The sequence below is a fragment of the Pan troglodytes genome, chromosome 18 (assembly GCF_028858775.2).
Source record: "Pan troglodytes isolate AG18354 chromosome 18, NHGRI_mPanTro3-v2.0_pri, whole genome shotgun sequence".
NCBI lineage: Eukaryota > Metazoa > Chordata > Mammalia > Primates > Hominidae > Pan > Pan troglodytes.
The window spans coordinates 73,516,769-73,535,137 of NC_072416.2; the positions used below are offsets into that span (position 1 = coordinate 73,516,769).

The window sequence follows — 18,369 nt, forward strand, 5'->3', positions numbered from 1 at the left end:
AATAGGCCAGGCATGGTAACTCACGCCTGTAATCCCAGCACTTTGGGAGGCCGAGGCGGGAGCATCACTTGAGGTCAGGAGTTTGAGATCAGCCTGGTCAACATGGTGACCATCTCTACTAAAAATACAAAAATTAGCCAGGCGTGGTGGCAGATGCCTGTAATCCCAACTACTCGAGAGACTGAGGCAGGAGAATCGCCTGAACCTGGGAGGCGGAGGTTGCAGTGAGCTGAGATCACGCCACTGTACTCCAGCTTGGGTGACAGAGACTCCATCTCAAATAAACAAATAAACAAGCAAACAAATAAATGAAATAAAATAATTAGCTAGGTGTGGTGATGTTCACTTGGGAGGCTGTGGTGGGAGGCTGACGTGGGAGGATCACTTGAGCCCATGAGTTCAAGGTTACAGTAATCAATGATTGCACAACCACACTCCAACCTGAGTGACAGAGTGAGTTAGCTCCTGTCTCTCAAAAACAAAAAATAATCCTAGTACTTCCAGGCAAGAAAGCAATTTAACATGTTTTTCAGTAGCAAATAAATTATAAGGGTAAAAATGCAAGTTACAAACCTAGAAAAATAGTGTTTCTACAAATTAACACATTTCATAGAATGTTTTGAATTGTATTTTCTATTAAAAAAATATTCACACATGGCTGGGTGTGGTGGCTCATACTTGTAATCCCAGCACTTTGGGGGGCCAAGGCAGCAGGATCACTTGAGTCCAGGGGGTTCAAGAGCAGCCTGGGCAACACAGTGAGACGACATTGCTACAAAAAAATTTTAAAAGTTAGATGGGCATGGTGGCATATGCCTGTAGCTCCAGTTACTCAGGAGGCTGAGGTCGGGGGAAATCAACTGAGCCTCGTAGGTTGGTTGAGGCTAGCGTGAATGACAGAGCAAGACCCTGTCTCAAAAAAAAAAAAAAAAAAAAAAAGAATTCATGTATAGGAAATTTGGGCTTCCAGAATTCCTTTTTCCTTTCACTAAAAAATAACTGTAATTATAACTTGACGGGATAAATTATTGAAAATGGCTATAATGAAGCATTTAATACAAACTTTGAAAACACAGTATCACAGGCAGGGTGCGGTGGCTCACACCTGCAATCCAAGCACTTTGGGAGGTGAAGGCAGGAGGATCACCTCAGCCCAGAAGTTCGAGACCAGCCTAGGCAAAATGGTGAAACCCATCTCTACAAAAAATACAAAAATTAGCCAAGCATGGTGTATGCCTATAGTCCCACGCACTCGGCAGGCTGAGGTGGGAGAATGACTTGAGTCCTGGAGGTTGAGGCTGTAGTGAGCTGAGATTGTGTCACTGCACCACAGCCTGGGTGACAAAGAGAGACTCTGTCTCAAAAAAGGAAGGAAGGAAGGGAGGGAGGGAGGGAGGGAAGGAGGAGAGAGAAAGAACGCACGCACAGTACATCTTTTACTTTTATCCAGATTCATTGCAGATAAAGGCAAAAAATGAAAACCCTGAACTAAATGAAACTGCTTTAAAATGTATACTTCTGATCCCATGAAAATATCTCTGTGTTACACCCTGGCAGATCCCATGTTAAAAAAAAAATCTGTGTGAAGGATGGAAGGGTGGTCAGAAGGCAGGAAGGAGAAAACCAACAAAGAAATAATTTACATACAAATGATCCCCCAGGAGGAGTACAGTCATCAATACAACTTAGATTAAGAAGAAAGAAACAAGCTCTTTCATCACAATAAAAACTTCAAATATTAATATAAACAGTGGGCCGGGTGCAGTGGCTCCCACTGTAATTCCAGCACTTTGGGAGGCTGAGGAGGGTGGATCATAAGGTCAAGATTTCAAGACCAGCCTGGCCAACATGGGGAAATCCCATATCTACTAAAAATACAAAAATTAGCCGGCACGCTGGCAGGCACCTGTAATCCCAGCCACTCGGGAGCCTGAGGCAGGAGAATCACTTGAACCGGAAGGCGGAGGTTGCAGAGAGCCGAGATCACGCCACTGTACTCTAGCCTCGGCAACAGATCAAGACTGTCTCAAAATAATAATAATAATAATAAATAGTGTTTATTCAAAGTGTGTGTCTGACATTTAATACTGAGAATTGATATTTTACTCAGCTTTTTGTTTTTTTGTTTTGAGACAGAGTCTCGCTCTGTTGCCCAGGCTGGAGTGCAGTGGTACGATCTCGGCTCACTGCAACCTCTGCCTACTGGATTCAAGTGATTCTCCTGCCTCAGCCTCCCAAGTAGCTAGGATTACAGACGTGCACCACCACACCTGGCTAATTTTTTTTATTTTTAGTAGAGACGGGGTTTCATCATGTTGTTCAGGCTGGTCTCGAACTCCTAACCTCAAGCAATCCACCCACCTTCGCCTCCCAAAGTGCTGGGATTACAGGCATGAGCCACCGTGCCAGGCCAGCTTTTTGTTTTAATAACAGAATAAAAGGTAACAGTGATTCCCTGTATATTAACACTTCCAATGAACAGCCTGTATAATTACAAAATTCTTTTCTTTTTCCTGTCTGCGGTTCATTTTGACCACATGCATTGAAATGTAATGTTATGTCTATTAAATCTTTTTTTCCCCCACACCTGTCGATAGAGGTTAAAAGGCCCACACTTGGAAGGGGCAGGTGGCCCCAGTTATACACACACACAGTGCTGTGGTGCTGCAGCCTGAGCCCCACCACCACAAAGAGAGGCAGTAGGGTATCTGTCGAATCTTAGTAAAAATTTAGTTATCTTTTATATTTGTTTTTCTAGTAATTCCTTTTTATTGTGTTTTTAGAAAAGTACTGGTCTGCAATAGATTGAAAATTTTAAGTTGGGGTCCTTCACTATAGATAGTAATCTGCTCTAATATTAACTTTACTGAATATGAGAGTTATATCGTGCTACAATGGAGAATGCCCTTGGTCGTAGGAGACACGTGCTAAAGTATTAAAGGCTGATGTGTCACAATGTCTACAAGTAATTCTCAAATGGTTCAGCCAAAACAAAAGAAAAACCCAGATATAGATGGTGAGAGAGAGGCAATACATTAACCAGTGGTGAATCTGGATCATAGGTATGTAGGTGTTTGTTGTAATACTATTCTTGCAACATTTCTATAAGTGTGACATTTTTCAGAAGAAGTTAGAGAGAAAATTTTAATAATAAAAAGTTTTGTTCCATACCATTTGTAAAAGTGATAATGGCCAGGCAGAGTAGTACATCTCTGAAGTCCCAGTTACTTAGGAGGCCAAGGCTGGAGGATCGCTTGAGCCCAGGTGTTCAAGACCAGCCTAGGCAACACAGCAAGACCCATTCTCAAAAAAAAAAAACAAACAAACAAACAAAAAAAAAACCAAAACAAAAAAACTGATAGTGTCAATTCTTTTCCCTAAATATATCTTCACTAGATAAATAATTGTTGAAAACATTATTTTTAAGAATAACAATTTTAGGGAAAATTGTATTTTCAGAGAGCCTACAGGTCTAATTAATTACTGCCAATGAAAATCAATGTAACTGCCTATAAAATTATTGATTGGCACTTCCTCTGTTCTCATGTAGCTCTAAATCACAAATCTGCTATTTTCACATAATAAAATTGAAATAAATGGGGGAAGGGAAATTACAGGGATGTGGCTCTTACCTAACAGCCAGGAGACTAACCTGCTCAAGGCATTAAGCCCTTACTTAACCTACGGTAAATAAACCTTATTAATCAATCAGAAAAATATTATTAAGCTAAGAAAATAATATTGAGGCCGGGGACAGTGGCTCATGCCTGTAATCTCAGCACTTTGTGAGGCCAAGGCAGGCGGATCACGAGGTCAGGAGTTCAAGACCAGCCTGGCCAACATGGTGAAACCCTGTCTCTACTAAAATTACAAAAAAAAGTCCAGGCACGGTGGATCACACCTGTAATCCCAGCACTTTGAGAGGCCGAGGCGGGCGGATCACGAGGTCAGGAGATCGAGACCATCCCCGCTAACATGGTGAAACCCCGTCTCTACTAAAAATATTAAAAAATTAGCCGGGCATGGTGGCGAGCACCTGTAGTCCCAGCTACTCGGGAGGCTGAGACAGGAGAATGGCGTGAACCCAGGAGGTGGAGCTTGCAGTGAGCCAAGATTGAGCCACTGCACTCCAGCTTGGGCAACAGAGCAAGACTCTGTCTCAAAAAAAAAAAAAAGAAAAAAAAAGGCCAGGAGTGGCAGCTCATGCCTGTAATCCTAGCACTTTGGGAGGCCAAGGCGGGTGGATCACCTGAGGTCAGGAGTTCAAGACCAGCCTGGCCAACATGGCGAAACCCCATCTCTACTAAAAACACAAAAATAACAGGGCATGGTTGCACAGGCCTGCAATCCCATCTACTTGGGAGGCTGAGGAAGGAGAATCACTTGAACCTGGAAGGTGGAGGTCGCAATGAGCCGAGATCGCAACCTGTACTCCAGCCTGCACAACGGGAGCGAGACTCCATCTAAAAAAACACAAAAACAAAAACAAAAACAAAACAAAAAAACTACAAAAGAATTAGCTGGGTATGGTGGCGTGTGCCTGTAATCCCAGCTACTCGGGAGGCTGAAGTAGGAGAATTGCTTGAACTGGGACCCGGGAGGCAGAGGTTGCAGGGAGCCGAGATCATGCCACTGCATTCCATCCTGGGCTACAGAGCAAGACTCCGTCTCAGAAAAAGAAAATAATATTGAAACCAAATTTCTCTCCTTGTATTTTCAATTCTTATGTGATTTCTGAGACTTCAATGGGGCTCATATTGCAGTCAAGGAGAGTAATAAAGGGAGACATGACTTACCAAAAGTCACAAAACATGGCAATGATCAAGTGGAACAAAATACTTAACTCATATTCCCTTGCTTCTGTTCAGCTGACCACTTCGTAAAGCTCAAAAACTACACTGCTATATGTGAAAGGACCTTCTCATACTCCCTGGTAATTTATAGAGCCAGTTTTCCTTGAGTTCAAATATAACTCTCCCAAAATATTATGATGGATTGAAAAGAGGACAGATGGCTAACACCAGTTAGAGAGAGACGCTCATTTTTAAAAACGCTAGTTTCAAAGTTTTTGAAGGTTCTCTTACCTTACTTCTTCACCAGCAAAATCAAACACCTTGGTGATTTTAACTTTTTCTGTTTCTTTAGGTTTCTCTAGCTCTTCTGCTTTTACCAACAATTTACTTGAACTTGTCTCTTCAGTCTCCTCTCCTTTCTATAAAAAAAACAAGAAATGTAATGTTTCACCAAAAGATGAACCATATTGTTTATAGATACTTTTTATTTTTTTTTCTTTGAGATAGCGTCTCACTCTGTAGCCCAAGCTGGAGTGCAGTAACACAATCTTGGCTCACTGCAACCTCCCCACCTCCCAGGTTAAAGCGATTCTCCTTGCTTCAGCTTCCAAACTAGCTGGGATTACAGGCAACCGCCACCACACCCAGCTAATTTTTGTATTTTTAGTAGAGACAGGATTTTGCCATGTTGGCCAGGCTGGTCTCGAACTCCTGACCTCAAATGATCCACCTGCCTCAGCCTCCCAAAGTGCAGGGATTGTTGGTGTGTGGCACTGCAGTCAGCCTATAGCTACTCTTAAATGTTTCATCTCTAACCAGTTAAAGGCCTATTGGAAACTTACATGATTAGAGAAGCTTATTCTCCTACCACAGGAAATGCTTTGCTTTTCACTTAGTACAATTGTTATCAAAAGGCATCTGGTCGATTTCCGTAGGCTTCAAATCTCAGTAATGTAGGGTATTTCTGGAGAGGCATTCACCTCATTAATGTCTCAACTTACCTTAACTTGTGTACTTGGGGGCACTTTTGATTTTGGTCCCACATCATTGAGGAAGCTGGCCCAGAGTTCGTCCTCCTTCTTTTTCCTGGCATCCTCTGATCCAATGCCTTTTTCCTGCTCTGCAGCTTCATCTTCCTCCTCACTACTGCTTCCCTCAGATTCTGAATTGGCATCCTCCTCTTCCTCTTCTTCTAATGAGAGGCCACCTTGTCTTCTCTTCCTAATCACCAGCAGTCACAGGAAAAAGGAAAGACAGCACAAAACGATTTCAGTTATCCCTCTCCCAATCCCAAAGGTAATCTTATAAACCCAACAACACTTTAAATTCTGGGACTACTGGTTAATATACTGAAGTGAGTAGAAGAGTTAAGCTGAAATTTTATAGAAGAAAAAAAAAGAATTGAAAAAAAAAAAAAGAACTGAGCTCTTAGTGCTAACTTTTCTCCAATCACTTAAAATCAAAGTATAGCGTTCTCCTTCTAAATGAGGACCAGCTGTTTTCACAAAGAAAACATCCAAATCACCTAATCACAGAATTAATCTATCCAGAAAGAATATTCTAAGAACATATTATATGTGCCAGACATTGTTGACTTTTTAAAGCTACTCCATTTGTAGAACAAGTTCTATTTAGAAGAGCCTCAACTTTATTTGCACTATTTCTTCCAAGAGTTCTCAAGGAAAAAGAAAAAAATCCATGTTTCTTCCCACTTTCGGAAGAACTGAGAGCTGGAACATAGAAAAATTCAAGGACAGGCCAGGCGCGGTGGCTCACACCTGTAATCCCACCACTCTGGGAGGCTGAGGCCCACACAGAGATTCCACTACCTTTTTTCTCTTTTACTTCATATAAACTTTCATCACAACAAGATGAGAAAATTAGCCGGGCATGTTGGTGGGTGCCTATAATCCAGCCACTCGGAGGCTGAGGCAGGGAACTGAACCCAGGAGGCGGAGGTTGCAGTGAGCAGAGATCACACCACTGCACTCCAGCCTGGGCAACAGGGCGAGACTCTGTCCCAAAAAAAATTCAAGGACAAAAAAACTGGGCCCAAGACTTATAAGAGTATATTGCTTCTTAGACTATTTTGACTTTAGGTGAATCAAATATCTACAATTCTTTTTTCTTTTTCATAAATGATAATCTGCTTTTTGCTTCAATGCCCAGGAAGACAGAAACACCCAAGTGAGGTAAAAGACTTCTATGGAAGATGCCCTTATCTAAGTTAAATAACCTGTCAGAATTTGCATAATTTTCATGGGAAAAGAAGCCCATACCAGGCCTATGCCAGGCAATGGGCTAATATCTGTATTTTTAAAATTTAATTGCACATATAACCTTAGATCAAACAATTCCACTTCTAAATGTTACATTTACAGATATATTTATACATGTATACATTATATACATTTATATATTTATGTATACTTTGTATACATGTATACAAAGAATATTCACTGCACTCTTCTTTGTTGTAGTAAAGGCTAGATACAATCTAAACATCCCTCGATACAGGAAAGCCTAAATAAAGTAAGGCCTATTCGCATAACGTAATACTATGAAAAGGAGGAGATACTGCCATGGTACTATCTCCAAGATGTGAAATAAAGAGAAATGAAAATGAGAAAGTGAGTATGCTACTATTTATATTTTTTTTCTAAAAAAAAAAATGAAGAAAATATAGACATATATGCATTTGCATGCACAGACTATCTCTGGTAGCATAGTTCTTCAGAGGCAAAGCAACAAGGTCTAGGAACAGGGTAAACATCTTTTTAGGGACTGAATTTTCTGTTTTAACCATATGTACATATTACCTATTAACATTTTCTTTACATTAAAGCTCAAAATGTTTAAAGCTTTCCAGAGACCAAGAAGTTAATCCTAAAATAACAGCAAATGTTTCCCTCAAAGAGAAAAGGGTTAGAAACTCTGGCTTCATTAAATCTATCATGAGACCAATCTTAGCAATCAGGATGGTTGTGACAATAGTCCCTAACTTCTAAGGGCCTTGAGGGCAGCATCACCTGGCTGGAATGCTCTGGGCCTTTCTTTTTTTCCCTTGGGTTTTCTGTGTCTGCTCTTCACCATCCACTTCATCTTCCTTCACTAATTCATTTACATCATCTTCACTATACTCTCCACCTGAAATCACATAACAGGGTGATCAGACAGGAATAAAGGTTTTCACATCAAGATGAGACATTTTCATTAATACAAGCTTTCACACCGAAACATTTTCATTAAGAAAAAGTTAATTTTCCCCTACTCTTCACCTAACGAAAACATCATTTCCTTGGGGAAGTCTTCTCTGCCCCTGAAGACTACCCTATGTTCTTCTATCGTAGGCTTCCATGGCAGTCTCTATTTCCCCTCCAAAACTCATCCCACTTATATTTAATGTTGGTAATTTCTGCTGTGCTGTATACTCCAAGAGGACATAAACTCTGTTCATTGTGACTTTAAAGTATTCACTAAATGAATGAGTGAATGAACAGAAATTTCAATTCTACTAATGTGTTTCTCAAAGAAGAAACTGATGCACTACCTCATCTTGGGTATCTTTCAAATCTAATTTAAAAAACACTTTGTCTTCTCAATAAAAGAAGTTTAAAAGGAAACCTAAAGACTTCCAGTTAAACATAGCAGAAAGAACAAACACACCCATGTCCCATTGTCAGACACTGACATTCAAGGGTCCCCAACAAAAGAGTGTTGCTTGGATGTCTGACCACATGCTGTGGGTACCAGTCAATAAACCAACCCTGCCCACACAGAGATTCCACTACCTTTTTCCTCTTTTACTTCATATAAACTTTCAATTGAAGTGTACATACCAAAAAGCACACAAATCTAATATACAGTTCAATGGAATGACACACAGTGAACACACTTGCATAACCAGGGCCCCAGCTCGAGGAACTGAACATTAGCAGCATCCCAGAAGGCCCCTTGTGCTCCCTTCCAGTCACTAACCACTGCCCTACCCCTAAAGGGAACCAATATCCTGACTTCTAAAGTCACGGGTTAGTTTTGCCTGCTTTTCAACTTTCAACAGAAGCCTGCAGTGTGTACTCTTCTGTGTCTGGCTTCTTTTATTCAACATTATGTTTGTGAGAGTCACCCACATTGTTGCAGTGTAGCTGTAGTTTATTCATTCTCACTCCTAAACAGTAAATAGTGTGTCATTGTATGACTATACCATAATTCGTTTATTCATTCTACTGCTGATGCACAACTAGGTTGTTTCCAATTTGGAGTCATTACAAACAGTACTGTTGTGATACTCCTGTGCATCCAATCAGCTTTATTTATTTATTGAGACGGAGTCTTGCTCTGTCACCCAGGCTGGAGTGCAGTGGCGCGATCTAGGCTCACTACAACCTCTGCCTCCCAAGTTCAAGCGATTCTCCTGCCTTGGCCTCCTGAGTAGCTGACATTACAGAAGTGTGCCACCACACCCAGCTGATTTTTATATTTTTAGTAGAGATGGGGTTTTACCATGTTGGCCAGGCTGGTTTTGAATTCTGACCTCAGGTGATCCAGCCGCCTTGGCCTCCCAAAGTGCTGTGATTACAGACAGGAGCCACCGCACACGGCCTCCAATCAGCTTTTAAATACTTCACTTATAATGTACCAAGGACCACCAAACACTTGAGAAAAGCCTCCAATATGAAAGGCAAGATTCAAGACAAACAGAAAGGAATTCAGAGGAAACAAAATCAGTGCAGAAAGAGGGGATGGGGAGGGGGACAGATTAAAAACTTAAGGAAAAAGGATTTGTAATTAATATCCTGAAAGAGGTAAGAGAAACTGTGGCATCCATGGAATAAAAATAAGACTTTAAAAATAATTCAGAAAAACGAAACAAACAAAAAAGCTCGTAAAAACTAAAACAATGATAAAAGAGATTTAAAAAAAAAAAAAAAAAAAGGTAGACCAGTGGCTCACGCCTATAATCTCAGCCCTTTGGGAGGCCGAGGCAGGTGGTTCGCCTGAGCCCAGGAGTTGAAGACCAGCCTGGGCAACTGTGAAACCCTGTCTCTACAAAAAAATACAAAAATGAGCTGGGCTTGGTGGTACACACCTCTAGTCTGAGCTGAGGCAGAAAGATCACTTGAGCCTGGGAGGTCAAAGCTAGAGTGAGCCAAGATCACATCACTGCACTCCAGCCTGGGTAACAGAGCAAGACCCTGTCTCAAAAAAATAAATACATAAATTAAAAAAATTTTTAAAGGCGACGAGAAGGAGCCAGCTGTGTGAAAATCTGGAGAATAAGCATTTGAGGCTGAGGTGGAAACAATCAATATCCAAAATGGAATTCTGTTTGACATCCCAAACACCAAGGGCTAAGTGACAGTGTTTCATGAAGAGAGCAGTGAGTTCCTGCTTAAGACAGCAATCTGAACATAGAAATGTAATTTTACTTCCTCCTGAACCTAGTGAGACCCCATATCTAAAAAAAATTTTTAAACATTAGCCAGGCATGGTGGAGAATGCCTATGGTCCCAGCTGCTTGGGAGGCTGAGGGGAGGATCACTTGAACCCAGGAGGTCAAGGCTGAAGTGAGCCATGAACACGCTACTGCATTCCAGCCTGGGTGACAGTGAGACCCTGTCTCAAAAACAAAAACAAAAACAAATACCACCCCAAAATACAAAGAAACACAAATGTATTTACCTTTTTATCTAGCAGTCCCACTTCTATCCCAGAATATATAATAGGTTATTCACTCAGTACTGTTTGTAATAACAAAAAATTAGAAACAACTCAAGTTGTCTCACAGTAAGTGACTGGCTGAAAATGCTATGGTCCATCTAAATAATGGAATACCACAGTCATTACAATGCAATGTGTAAAATTTCTATGTATTTACCTCCAAGATATACTCTTAAGTTAAAGAGAAAAAAAAGGAGAGGAAAAGCAAAAGAACAGTGTATGAAATATGCCAGCTCTGGATGAGGAAAAAGGAAGAATTAAGAATATGCTTATATTTGTTTGTATATGGAAAAAGCGACACTAGAAGGATAAACAAGAAACTAATGAAAACAGCTCCTTATAAGGGTCAGGATAAAACAGAGTAGAAGCAAGAGTTCACTGTGTTTATCTCTCTACAGAACTTTGAAAATCCCTTAAATTCAAAAGTTTGAATAAATAAACATAACTGTATACCGAAATGATAACATAACCACATAAACAAAAGATCTATTCCCAGGACTTTAAAAACAGTATTCTGACTATACATCTTCATCAAGATGCATTCCAAAGACAAAAAAAAAAAGTTCTACTCTGTGTAGTAACATCAATGCTGGTATTTTGAAACTATTTCCTTTATATCATAGGTTAAAGCAAGTAATTAATCACGTTAGGAATCTAGATCTTCAGAATAAGTGAAATGACACAATTATAAAATCAAAGAAATTGGCTGGGAGCGGTGGCTCATGCCTGTAATCCCAGCACTTTGGGAGGCTGAGGTGGGTGTATCACCTAAGGCCAGGAGTTCGAGACCAGTCTGGCCAACACAGTGAAACCCCATCTCTACTAAAAATACAAAATTAGCTGGGTGTGGTGATGCATGCCTGTAATTCCAGCTACTCAGGGAGCTGAGGCAGGAGAATTGCTTGAACCTGGGGGGCGGAGGTTGCAATGAGCTGAGACACACCACTGCACTCCAGCCTGGGCAACAAGAGTGAAACTCTGTCTCAAAAAAAAAAAAAAAGAAAGAATTAAGAATATCAATATGAACTCTAACCCTTTTTTTTTTTTTTTTTTGAGACGCAGTCTCGCTCTGTCACCCAGGCTAGAGTGCAGTGGCACGATCTCGGCTCACTGCAAGCTCCACCTCCCGGGTTTTACGCCATTCTCCTGCCTCAGCCTCCGGTGTAGGTGGGACTACAGGCGTGCACCACCTATGCCTGGCTAATTTTTTTTGTATTTTTAGTAGAGATGGGGTTTCACCATGTTAGCCAAGATGGTCTCGAACTCCTGACCTTGTGATCCGCCGACCTCGGCCTCCCAAAGTGCTGGGATTACAGGCGTGAGCCAACGCGCTCGGCTAACCCTTTTTAAGTATTTCCTAGTTTTGTCCACTACACAAACGGCATATAAACTACATCATTCTGGTAACATCGAGCATCTCTAAAGTTCAAAGTTGAGACCACTTACCACAAAAAGGCTCCCTAAAAAAAAAAAAAAAAAAAAAACTCACTTCAGGTCTGAGGCAAAGAAAGCACAAGGTAAAACCAGGACATTTTTCTGTGCCAGAAAGTCAGGAAGCTATTTAAAAATAATAGATCAAGGCCAGGTGCAGTGGCTCATGCCTGTAATCCTACCACTTTAGGAGGCCAAGGTGGGTGAGTATGGGGGGGAATGCTTGAGCCCATGAGTTCGAGACCAGCCTGGGCAACAGAGCAAGAGCCTGTTTCCATAAAAGATTTTTAAAAAATTAGTCAGGCATGGTGGCACGCACCTGTAGTTCCATCTACTGGGGAGGCTGAGGCAAGAGGATCACTTGAGCCCAGGAATTGAAGGCTACAGTAAGCAGGACGCCGACTCATAAAAAATAAATAATAATAAAAAAAGATCAAATTAAAAGGATACAAGATGCAGCCTGAAAAAGCTCCTACTGGCCAAAGCAGTGAAGACCTGAACATTAAAACAGGTAATTGTCAGAAAATGAAAACACACTGAATAAAAATCTGTGAGCCCCTCATGATATTAAAAAGACAGAAAAAAAATTTGTACCATTTTAGATGGCTATTTAAAATTACTACCTATTTTGAAAATTGAGGGAAAAGAATTAAATATTTATATTGTTCCAATTGATAAAGGAAAGCTATACTTTACAGAAAAATGTCAACCAATAAATACAGAAGAACCACAGAATTAGAAAGACATCACTTCTCAAACTCTAATGACAGTAGTAGTTTAGGCAAGGGTTATTAAGTAATGCCAAAAAGCAATTTAAGAAGCTGGGTGTGCCAGAGGCATCTGAACCAGAGCAACTCCATCCTGAACAGCGACTGGGTAAAACAAGGCTGAAACCTGCTGGGATGCATTCCCAGGAGGTTAAGGCATTCTAAGTCACACGATAAGCTAGAAGGTTGGCAGAAGATACAGGTCATAAAGACCTTGCTGATAAAACAGTCTGCCGTAAAGAAGCTGGCTAAAACCCACCAAAACCAGCGCCATGACAGCTTATAAATGCCATGGCAACATCAGGAAGTTACTCTAAATGGTCTGAAAAGGGGAGGCATGAATATCCACCTCTTGTTTAGCATATAATCAAGAAATCACCATAAAAATGGGCAATCAGCAGCCCTTGGGTCTGCTCTGTCTATGGAGTAGACATTCTTTATTCCTCTACTTTCTTAATAAACTTGTTTTTACTTTTCTGTATGGATTTCCCTCGAATTCTTTCTTGTTCGAGATCCAAGAACCCTCTCTTGGGGTCTGGGTCTGGATCCCCTTTCAGGTAACAGGTAGTCTCAGCTACCTCAGAAGCTCTCTTGAGCCCGGGAATTTGAGTCCAGACTGAACAACACAGTGAGACCTTCATCTCAAAAAAAAAAAAAAAAAAAAAAAATTAAAAAGCAATTTAAGTTCTAACCATTAAGTATACTGCCACAGGGAATACTTTTCCAGTTCTAAAAGTTCCAAAGGAAAAAACAAGTATACAAGAGAGGGATCAGACTGTTATCACCCTGATTTAATAGTCACCACTATAGTTATCAACCAGATATTGTGTCTTCTGATGCTATTCAAACATCAGATGTCCATTGATAATGCATTCTAGCCACAGTATTTCATTGGAACCCATCAAGCATTTAGATCTAACTTCTGATTTACAGAGAACTGAAGGAACATAGGAACTAAAACAACGCCATGAGGGAATAACCAGACAAATCCAAGAGGTGAGACATGCTGCAGGACGTATGGCTTTGATCTTTTCAGCAATCTATGCCATTATAGAAAGGGGAGTGTGCTAGATTAAAAGAGACTCAAGGATGGAACAACTGGATAATATGTGTAGTATTGAACTCAACTGTGATTTGGACACACAAGCTATAACCATTTTGGAAAATTTGAGTATGATCTATATATAAGATAAAACATTTACTAAAATAAATGGGTAGAAATCATCCACTGAAAAGAGCAGGTTGAAAAGTGATGTGAGTAAATACAATTGCAGGCTGAGGAAAAAATACAAATATCTATACCTAGGTGTAGAAAAAAATCAGAGTGAGTTTTCACTAAAGGATTGACATGATAGTCTCTAGGTAGTTCAACTATTTTTTTTATTTTTAAGTGATTTTTAATTTAACTGTCTGCATTTTCTAATTTTCTATAAAGCTCTGCACTACTTTTGAAAACTTTTGCCTGTTTTCATCATAAAAACAGGCAAATGTTGTAGACAGTTCAGACAAGTAGATGCACATGGCTCTGGATCTTAAACATGTAAAAAGATGCTTAATCTCATTAATAATGAGACAGCCATGTGGGAGGGGGTCCCTGGAGAATCTCCGGCCAGCCAGCAAACTAGGAGGAATGCACACTGGGGTGGAGCCACAGAGGTTCCTGCTGTTTGCAGCGGGGAGGAGCCTGGCCCCTCTTCTTCCTGTGTGCAACCTGGGATTCAAAGCTGCAAGGCAGGAAGCACAGCAGCAGGAACTCTGGCCTTGCAGAGTCCCTGTTCCCCCTTTTTTCCCTTTTCACCCAATAAAACCCTGCTTTACTCAAGCTTCAAATTGTCTGTGAGCCTAAATTATCATGGCTGTGGGACAAGGACTCCACCTTTAGCTAAACTATGGAAAACTCCTTCATCAGTAAGAGATAAGAAAATTTTAAATTATACATACAAAACCCCCCAAAACCTCAATATCAAATTCCATGCAGTTACTATGAGGGAAAAAAAGATAGTAAGAATCAGAATAACATCCCTGTAGACAATGTAGGCACAAAAGGAACAAATCTTGTCCAAAGACTCAGAGCTTCCAATCACCTTTCTAGTGCCCCAAGCATAAATATGAGCCAAACCAACTAAGAATCACTATAAATCCGAGAAAGCCTCTTACATAATAAAACCCTAAACAAGCATACAGGGTGAATAAAAAATCACCCTGGAAGAAACAAAGCCTGTATTTCCTCATTTTATGAGGCTTGCATTATCTGATACTAAAATCACACAAGGAAATTACCAAAAAACTACAGATCGATATCCCTCATAAACACAGATGTAAAAATCCTCAACAAAATACGGCTGTCCCTCCATATTTCTGGGGAAGTGGTTCCAAGATCTCCCCCACCCCACACCAAAACCCACAGATGTTCAAGTCCCTGATATAAAATGATGTCATATTTACATATAATCTATGTACATCCTCTTGCATACTTTAAGTCATCTCTAGATTACTTACAACACCCAATATAAGTGCTATATGAATAGTTGTTATACTGTATTGTTTAGGAAATAAGGAAGAAAGTTTGTACACATTCAGTACAGATATAACCACCCATTTGTTTTCCCAAATACTTTCTCTCTCTCTCTTTTTTTGAGACGGAGTTTCGCTCTTTTTGCCCAGGGTGGAGTGCAATGGTGCGACCTCGGCTCACCGCAACCTCTGCCTCCTGTGTTCAAGCTATTCTCCTGCCTCAGCCTCCCAAGTAGCTGGAATTACAGGCGCTTGCCACCACACCCAGCTAATTTTTTGTATTTTTAGTAGAGACAGGGTTTCACCGTGTTGCCAGGATGGTCTCGATCTCTTGACCTCGTGATCCACCCGCCTCGACCTCCCAAAGTGCTGGGATTACAGGCGTGAGCCACTGCGTCTGGCCTCTTTTTTTTTTTTTTTTTTTTTTTGAGACAGAGTCTCGCTCTGTTGCCCAAGCTAGAGTGCAGTGGCATGATCTTGGCTCACTACGATCCTCCCGGGTTCAAGCGATTCTCCTGCCTCAGCCTCACGAATAGCTGAGACTACAGGTATGCACCACCACTCCCAGCTGATTTTTGCATTTTTGGTAGAGACGGGGTTTCACCATGTTGGTCAGACTAGTCTTGAACTCCTGGCCTCAAGTGATCCACCCACTTCAGCCTCCCAAAGTGCTGGGATTACAGGTCAGAGCCACCACATCCAGCCTCTTAGAGAGTCTTAAAACTGTGATCAAAAAAAAAAAACCACGTTTTTAGAGGTTAAGGCAGGAGGATCGCTTGAGGCCAGGAGTTCAACATGTCACTGAGCTGTGATCTTGCCACTGCACTCCAGCCTGAGTGACAGAGCAAAACCCTGTTTCTTTTAAAAACAAACAAACAAATCCAGGTTTTCTCACACCTGTAATGCCAGCACTTTGGGAGGCTAAGGCAGGAAGATTGCTCAAAGCCAGGTGTTTGAGACCAGCTTGGGCAAAATGGTGAGAGACCTCATCTCTACAAAAAATAAAAAATTAGGCCGGGCGTGGTGGCTCACGCCTGTAATCCCAGCACTTTAGAAGGCCGAGGTGGGCGGATCACAAGGTCAGGAGATCGAGACCATCCTGGCTAACATGGTGAAACCCCATCTCTACTAAAAATACAAAAAAATTAGCCGGGCCTTGTGGCGGATGCCTGTAGTCCCAGCTACTCGGGAGGCTGAGGCAGAAGAATGGCGTGAACCCGGGAGGCAGGGCTGGCAGTGAACCGAGATGGTGCCACTGCACGCCAGCCTGGGTGACAGAGCAAGACTCCGTCTCAAAAAATAAATAAATAAATAATTAGATGGGCATGATGGTGTGCATCTGTAGTCCCAGGTACCTGGGAGGCTGAGGTGGGACGATCACTTGAGCCCAGGAGTTTTAGGCTGCAGTGAGCTGATTGCGCCACTGCACTCCAGTCTGGATAATCAAGCGATTCTCGTGCCTCAGCCCAGTAGCTGGGACTAATTTTTGTATTTTTAGTAGAGACTGGGTTTCACCACGTTGGCCAGGTTGGGTTTTTTTGTTTTTTTTTTTTGAGACGGAGTCTCACTCTGTCGCCCAGGCTGGAGAGCAGTGGCGCGATCTCCGCTCACTGCAACCTCTGCCTCTTGGGTTCACGCCATTCTCCTGCTTCAGCCTCCCGAGCAGCTGGGACTACAGGCACCCGCCACCTCGCCCGGCTAATTTTTTCTATTTTTAGTTGAGACAGGGTTTCACCACGTTAGCCAGGATGGTCTCGATCTCCTGACCTTGAGATCCGCCCGCCTCGGCCTCCCAGGTTGGTCTTTAACTCCTGGCTTCAAGTGATCTGCACTCCTTGGCCTCCCAAAGTGCTGGGATTACAGGCGTGAGCAACTGCACCCAGCCTTTTTCCAAATATTTTATATCTGCAGTTGGTTGAATCTGGCTGTGGAAACCACAGATACAGAAGGCTGACTATATTAGCAAACCAAATTCAGCAATGTATAAATATATCCTGACCAAGTGAGCTGTCTCCCAGAAATAAGTCTGTCAGAAATTTGAAAATCAAACACTGAAATCCACCATATTAACAGACAAAAAAAAAAAAAAAAGAAAAACCACATGTAATTAAATCAATAGATGGAGAAAAAGCATTTGACAAAATTCACCTCTCTGAAAATTAGGAACGGAGGGGAACTTACCTAACATGATAAAAGGAATCTCTGAGGGACAATATATGCAGACTGCCAAGGTTAACATTCCAGCTAAGTTACTATCTAACTGGATGAATTTCAGCCATTTGCTTAGACTTTGTGCCTCAGTTTTTTCATTAGTAAAATGCAGAACACAATTAGCACGTACAGTGTTAGGTGACTGAGTTGGTAATAAGTTACTCAATGCTAAAGTGTTTAAACAGCAGGCAGACAGACACACACGGCATCTGTGAAAAACCTATAGCTAACACCACATCAAGTGGTAAAACACTGGTTTCTTTCCCCCTTTAAGATTGGGAAAAAGGCTGCCAGACGCGGTGGCTCACGCCTATAATCCCAGCACTTTGGGAGGCTGAGGCGGGCGGATCACGAGGTCAGGAGATCAAGACCATTCTGGCTAACACGGTGAAACCTTGTCTCTACTAAAAATACAAAAACTTAGCGGGCGTGGTGGCGGGCGCCTGTAGTCCCAACTACTCGGGAGGCTGAGGCAGAAGAATGGCGTGAACCCAGGAGGCAGAGGTCACAGTGACCCAAGATCGTGCCACTGCACACTCCAGCCTGGGCAACAGAGGGAGACTCCGCCTCAAAAAAAAAAGAAAGATTGGGAAAAAGGCAAAGATGTCCCCTCTCACCACTACTATTCAACATCATACTGGAAGTATAAAGTACAACAAGGCAAGCAAAATAAATATAAAAGGTAAACATATTGGAAAGGAAGAAATAAAACTGTTTCTATTCACATTTGACATCACTGTGTGGAAAATCCCACAGAATCTACAAAAACCTCCAGAACTGGTAAATGAGTTTAGCAAGGTTGTAGAATACAAGGTTAGTATGCAGAACCTGTATTGTATTTCCATATACTAGTTACAAACAATTAGAAATAAAAACTTTTTACACCTAAAAAAAAAAGATACAGACTGTATTCATAGACTAAAATATAAGAT

The 18,369-nt window shown here is 41.4% G+C and overlaps 1 protein-coding gene and 1 non-coding gene across 2 annotated transcripts in view; both read right to left on the reverse strand.

Annotated features, from left to right (window-relative positions):
• Window positions 1–18,369, reverse strand: part of CFDP1 (craniofacial development protein 1) — a 142,345-nt gene that overhangs the window by 112,690 nt on the left and 11,286 nt on the right. The window contains exons 2-4 of the mRNA XM_511111.9: window positions 7,823–7,940; window positions 5,795–6,014; window positions 5,085–5,212 (exon numbers count right to left, since the gene is read on the reverse strand). Of these exons, the coding sequence (XP_511111.2) occupies window positions 5,085–5,212; window positions 5,795–6,014; window positions 7,823–7,940 (466 nt within the window). The remainder of the gene's footprint in view (window positions 1–5,084; window positions 5,213–5,794; window positions 6,015–7,822; window positions 7,941–18,369) is intronic.
• Window positions 2,586–2,720, reverse strand: LOC112205951 (small nucleolar RNA SNORA76). Its single transcript, XR_002940085.1, has one exon. It is a non-coding gene; the product is annotated as a small nucleolar RNA SNORA76 (small nucleolar RNA).